This window comes from Nematolebias whitei, chromosome 13 (genome assembly GCF_014905685.2).
Source record: "Nematolebias whitei isolate Nwh7 chromosome 13, NemWhi1, whole genome shotgun sequence".
Classification (NCBI taxonomy): domain Eukaryota; kingdom Metazoa; phylum Chordata; class Actinopteri; order Cyprinodontiformes; family Rivulidae; genus Nematolebias; species Nematolebias whitei.
Genome location: NC_056510.1, coordinates 40,140,235 through 40,147,194, shown reverse-complemented (window position 1 = coordinate 40,147,194; position 6,960 = coordinate 40,140,235). Strand labels below are relative to the sequence as shown.

General features: G+C 42.9%; 1 protein-coding gene across 1 annotated transcript; it reads right to left on the bottom strand.

Moving 5' to 3' along the window:
• Positions 1–4,131: 4,131 nt before the first annotated feature.
• On the bottom strand, positions 4,132–5,017 carry LOC119419319 (ADP-ribosylation factor-like protein 4C). The gene has a single exon (XM_037686628.1). The coding sequence runs from the start codon at positions 4,921–4,923 to the stop codon at positions 4,345–4,347; it is 579 nt and encodes a 192-aa protein (XP_037542556.1). The 5' UTR covers positions 4,924–5,017; the 3' UTR covers positions 4,132–4,344.
• Between the last annotated feature and the right edge of the window lie 1,943 nt (positions 5,018–6,960).

Sequence of the window (6,960 nt, the reverse complement as noted above, 5' to 3'; positions counted from 1 at the left end):
GGAACATTTCCTTCAAATATGTTTAAAGAGGAGCTACAGCCTTTAGTTCCAACTTTATTCTAACCCACAGATGTACAAATCACAAAACAAGAATTACACTTTAAATCACTAAAATAAAATAATTTGTATACAATAAACAAAATCACATATCTAAATGGAACAATAAAAGTATGAGTATGAATAATGACTTCAAATACATCAAGTGAAGAAAAGAAAAAAATTAGGGGTGCATCGACTGCAGTTTTCTGGTCGATCACCAATCACCGATTTCTAAAAGTCTGACCTGCTGATTCCGATTTTGGCCGATACCGATTTTATTTTATAAGTGACACTGTCAGGTGTTATAAGGTCACAATGCACCTTCAATTTTCCAATATTATTTTGTTGAAAAACATACCCTTGAACAATATCCTAGAAACAATACAAACTTTTTTTAAACTGGCCATGAGGTACTTCTCTGAAATATAAATGAAGTCCATCCATCCGTCCATCCATTATCTTTTACCCACTTCTTCCATTTTGGGTCACGGGGGTCACCGATGCCCATTTCCAGCAATCACTGTGCGAGGGGCGGACTACACCCTGGACGGGTCGCAAGTCCATCACAGGGACACATAGAGACAAACGAGACAAACAACCATTCACTCTCTCACTCACACCTAGGGACAATTTAGAGTTACCAATCAGTTTAACATGAATGTTTTTGGACTGTGGGAGGAAACTGGAGTACCCGGAGAAAACCCACGCATGCACGGAGAGAACATGCAAACTCCACTCAGAAAGGCCCTCGGACCTGGGTTTGAACCAAGGACCTGCTCGCTGAGAGGCAGCAGCTCTACCAGTTGTGCCACCGTGCTGCCTATGAAGTTTAGACAAATGTTGTTAAAACAAAAAAAAAAAATCTGTAAAATCGGTTTCTCATTCATCGGCCAATTTCCGATTTCCCCCAAATTAAGGAAATCGGGGCCGATTTATCGGTCCACCCCTATTAAATATATATGTTTTTGTAGAATCTGGTTCATCAGAGATTTAATTCAATTCAGTCTATTTATACAGCGCCATATCACAACAGAAGTCATCTCAGAGCACTGAACAAAAATATTCATAAATAAAATAAGTTAACAGAAAAATTGATATGAAAGCCCTGGTGCACCTTTTTTTTTAACCTGCAGAGATTTTAAAAGCTGATCTGAAGCAAACAGGCAGGTGTTCACCTGAACTGACCGCTCCTGCTGTGTTTGATGGTCTCCTTTTTATCTGTGGAGGCCATCCATCCATCCATCCATCCACCCATCCATCCATCCATCCATCCATCCATCCATCCATCCATCCATCCATCCATCCATCCATCCACCCACCCATCCATCCATCCATCCATCCATCCACCCATCCATCCATCCATCCATCCATCCATCCATCCATCCATCCATCCACCCATCCATCCATCCATCCATCCATCCATCCACCCATCCGTCCAACATCTGCTTTATGGCTTCCCACACTCTCCGGTACTTCTCAATAGTATTTTGCCTCACAGCCTGCAGTCTGCTGCCCGCAGCCTTTTCAGTCTTTTCAGTCAGGCAAGGTTTAGGGTCTGTTCTCTTCAACTTTTCACAAAAGGCCACAGACTGGGCATAATGTTCTACTGAACAATGATGTCCTCCATTTTGGTTGTGTGTCTTTCAGGGTATTCTTCTTCTAATATGTTTAGTGGTGGCTAATAAATAGCTTAAGGAACACTACCGCCACCAGGTTGTAAGGCGAGTTGGATTATGGACCCCGCCTACATAACTGGTCCAGAAATGTTTATGAAAACATGACAACACACGAGCTGATCTGAGCTGACCCGAACTTACCTGATCCGCACCGTCACAGTGGAAAACGGGCATATGTGGAAAGGATGTTATTAAAAAAATGGGTAACACTTTAAGGAATGCCCCAGGAAGGAATCGGGAGCTAATGGGTAGTTAACCAGTACTTACTGGGGAACACACAACCAAGTCTTATTAGGGTACTACTGGTTTGTTACCACAGAATCAGAGGATACATTTTCCATGAGGGTTCTGAATAAACCTTGCACCAGTGAGGTCACAGCTCGTAATTGTCAAAAACCTGTTTCCTAGTGATTACTGATTTTATTGGATTTTCTCTTTTGTAAACCTATTGATGAAAGACATGATCAGTTTTATAATCTTGTACTGCCGTCATCTTAACTTTGTCTGACTATCACTTACTCAGTACCAAATCATTGCCTGGATATTATTTTGTTCACTGATGCAGTGAAGCATCATACCAAAAACTTAGTGAGGAACCAATCATCACGACCTGAGCATTACCTACTGGTTTGTTCCTGTGGGTACAAACCAGTAGTCCCCTAATAAGGCTTGGCTGTGTGTTCCCCAGTAAATACTGGTTAATTAACCATTAGCTCCTGATTCGTTCCTCTTTGGTTTCCTTGGGAACTGTCTATTAGTTATTGATTAGTACCTCTTCATTTACAAGGTAACCAAACAGTAGTCCCCTAATAAGGCTTGGCTGTGTGTTCACCAGTAAGTACTGGTTAACTGCCCATTAGCTCCTGATTTGTTCCTGAGGTGTTCTTTAGTAGTTAATCAAATTTTGTGCACCTTATTAGTGTAAAAGTGTTACCACATGTTTTACAGGTAAAAAAAAGTGCATATTAGTCAACAGTTGTGTATAACTAGAACTTTGTAAACTCATTGACATGTCAAATCATTTACAAGTGTCTCCATAAGCATACAGCTTAAAAATGTTACAACTTCAAGATTTATATATAAAAAATCTCATGATTGCATTTGTGACGTGTGTGGTTGTGAATTAGAAAACGTCACGGGGTCACAAGCTTATCAATGGAGCACATGATGTATTGATAACACTTCATTCAAGTGAATAGTGCCAGTAGTTTTATGTCATTTGTTCTTTCTGTCAACTTGGGCTGTTAGTATGAAAGAATGTGTGCATAGTTAGTGCAACACAGCAAACCTTATCTCAACTGATCATCGTCTCATTCTTTATGTCTGAACATGAACTGACTGCAGTTCTGATGAGCAATTCAGTTTTTACAGCATTTCTGTTTTCATTTCTAGTGTTCTCTCATTTACTTACAATCCAGGTGAAGGATTTTACAGTTGCAGGGTTCTTCTAAAAATTAGCGGCACCATGCATTTACACTGAGCTTGTTGCCTTGTAAAGCAAAGACAGATTGTCATATAATAACTGAAGACACATCTTCCTTTGTCTGACAAGAAAACCTTTCTGTCTGTAGAATTTATTTTAAAAAGGGTATTTATACTAATTGCTGAAAAGCAAGTAAAGGATTAATGCTGCTCCAGACAGAAATTTCTAACACATGGATGAGTACTGGTCCAATCTAAGCACTGGCTGCTGCCATAAACACTGCGCCGCAATGCAGATCCATAAATTTCACAAACGGGCTGCAGTTTTGCTCTCATCACCCTCTTCATGTTTGGATGATAAAACCTGGTGCTCCCGTCTTTTCATGTCGCAATTAACTCCTCTGTTTGAACTACATGACCTTTTGATTGGAGAAGAAAAACTACTAAAGTCACTAAAAACCTTTTTGTCACCAGTCATCACTCCACTTCCTGCTACTGCATTACTTCTTAAACCACATGCAAAAGGGAGGGGGCAAGCAAAGGCCATTCAAATAATAGGTTTAAAATATTTTAATAATCAAAAATACTTCAGTTTTGGCTTCTCGGTATATAAACAACCTGGATCTGCTCTTCTGTTAATACAGTTGTTTCCTACTGTTTGTTAGCAAATAAAAAGTGCAAAAGTATTGGACGGTGTCCTCAGTCCACCATGCAGAGGAAAGGCTACTTCAATGCTCCAAAAAATGTAAAATAAAAAATCAACACCCTGTGCAGCACCTATAATATTCAGGAAATAATACTATAGATGCCCAAAGGAGCTAAAGAGCAGTGGCAGGAGGGACCCCAGCTACGTGCAAAATTAAACTTGTGATTCCATAAATGGGTGGAAATAAAGACAAAGTCCAGGAAAAGAAGTCCTTGTGAGATACAATGCCTTCAGTGTTTAAAGTCTGAGATAAAGCAGCAGATAAACAGGCCAGCCTGTTTCTCTCCCTCTGAGGATTACTTTCCTTAATTTTCTCTTTTTGGTTTTACAGACCCCATCGAACCCCCGATGAGGCGGCCTCATGTGTGCAACAGCATCATTCAGCAGGGCTTCACAGGTCGAAGATCTTTAATCCAAACAGAGGACGGAAGAAAACAATAAGCAGAGTAAACCCGTGTCCAAAGACAACCCGGAATCCTCACAGTAAACGAGAAGCTGCTGTTACCGCTTCTTCTTCTGTTTGAGAGATTTTCTCCTCTTCACTATCATTTCATACAGCTTGTCCATGCCCTCATGAAGCCCCTCACCTATAATGGCACAGGCTGGCTGGATGTGGTAGGTGGTGGAGGGGGTGAGCTCGTGCAGGGCCAGCTGCTTTTCAATGTCTGCCACAGACAGGGACTTGGGCAGATCCTGCTTGTTGGCGATGACCAGCAGCGGGGTGCCCTGGTTCTCTGCAAACTTGGTGACTTTGTGAAGCTCAGTCTTGGCCTCCTCCAGCCTGTCCACGTCCACCGAGTCCACAACATAAATGATCCCATCTGTACACCGGCTGTAGGACTTCCACAGAGGTCTCAGCTTCTCCTGCCCTCCAACGTCCCAGAAGTGACAGCTGATGCCCTTGGCCGTGCCGTTGCTCAGCCTGATCTTCTCTGTGTTGAAGCCGATTGTGGGGACCGTGTTGACAAACTCATTGAATTTAAGTCTGTAAAGAACTGTGGTTTTCCCAGCGGAGTCCAAACCCAGCATGACGATGTGGAGCGACTGGAAGGCAGAGATGTTGGAGAAGCTGTTCCCCATTTTGACCTCTTTTTGTTACTTAAATCCACCCTCCGAAAACTGTAAATACAAGGTCCTATAGCTCAGCCCCAGCTCATTGACGATAAAATTCCTCTGGTTGAGCACAGGTGGGGGGTGGGGGGTTGCAGGCCCTGGTTCACCCTGTTTGATGATCAGCTCTGCTGTGGCCCTCAGCAGCAGCGAACAGGGAAGCAATGTGCCTCGGCAGGACGCATTAGTATTCTCCTCACGCACTGGCATCCATTTGGTGACAGAAAGCAGCAGTTTCACACTCCCTTAGTAACAACAACAAAAAGAGAAAATAAAATGTAACCTCTCAGAGGTGAAAAGAAAAATAAACAGGACTTGTGTATCCTGTCGAGTCCAGATTGTGTCTCCTTATCAGCCTCTCCACAGCCTCACACCACCACTGTCCTCCAGGACAAACACCCTGCCCGCCACGTCCTTCCCTGCCTCTCCTCCTGTCCTCTGCTGCAGCTGCAATGAGGTTGACTGAACAAACCCAAATTCAGACTCCTCCTCTCCCAACCCCCTCCTTTCCTGCTGCACGCAACCCCCCCCCCCCCCACACCCCCACCACACACACACACACACACACACACACACACACGCACACACACACGCACACACACACACACACAATAAGCCCCGCCCTTCGCTAATACGCACCAATGAGGCTGCACAGAAACAGCAACTAGTCCACTTGCAGACCTGCTGTAAGAAGCAGCCTTCACTAAATTAGACACAGCTGGTTGCAGAAGTTTTTTTGCTGACGGATTAAACAACAAGCCAGGAGGGAAAGACACAATGAGATACTAAAACTGGGTAGGGCTTTTCCTCAAAGCTGCTTGAGCCTCCTAAATCAATTCCTATTTAACAGTGACACCTGCTGGTAGAAAGGCGAAAACGCAGCAAATTCAAAAGTAATTTTCAGATCAAAATAAAATTTACACAACTGTACGCACAGTTAGACTCACACTAGCTACAAAACATTGAACACATTTATCTGCTTTAAACAGAAAGATGCTGTGATGTTTCTTATTTCAAAGCACTGACTTTTTAATGACCATACATCTGATCAAAGTTCATGCTCAATAATCCAGGTAATGAATCCATCAAAGTTAAGTCAGGTCCTCTAGATGGTTTCTTTGTGTTGAAACATTTCATCTTTCATCCAAAAGACTTCTTCAGTCCAAGGAGCCACAACAAGCTCAGTCTTTTAAGTCTTTAAGTAGCGCACTCAGTGGACCAACCAGTTTGATGGTGTTAAGATGGTTTCTGGAATATGCCCTCTCCCCCACCGATTCATGTGAGGCAGCCATGGCCAAAGACCATACATATGAATCAGTTAGTTGAATGCATCTAGTTAGTTATCCACATCTATGTAGACTAATCAACTTTTGGAGTCACCCTAATTTAAGATGGCTACCACAGCTAACTCATATTGGCCAGTAAAAAATATCTTAGCATCATTAGTTTAACTAGAGTTAACTAGAGTTAGACTTTAACTAGAGTTAGTTTGATATGGTTGTAGAATCATACTTGTGGACTTCAACACAGTCGACCCACAAATCCTCTCTACCAGCTATCCTCGCTCAACATATCTCCTGCACTCTGCCAGTAGATCATCAGCTCCCTAACAGGCAGGAAGCAGCAAGCTGACTTCACGTCAGGAGTAAGGACAATTAGCACAGGAGTTCCTCAGGGATGTGTTCTGTCTCCACTGCTCTCCTCCCTCAACAGCTGCACCTACACAGACCCTACTGTCAAGATCATTAAATTTGCAGCTGACAGCACTGTCATTAGAATGATGAAGAACAATGACAAGTACGCATATCTGCAGCAGGTTGACCGGCTGGAACTCTGGTGTAGCTCCAACAGCCCTGTTGAACACCCTCAAGACTGTGGAAATGACAGTGGACTTTAAGAAACATTACCAACCCCCACCCAAGTCAACACTCACCATTATGAACAAAGGCCCAGCAAAGACCTTTTTTTCTGTGGCAGCTGAGGAATCATGGTCTGCTATAAGAGCTG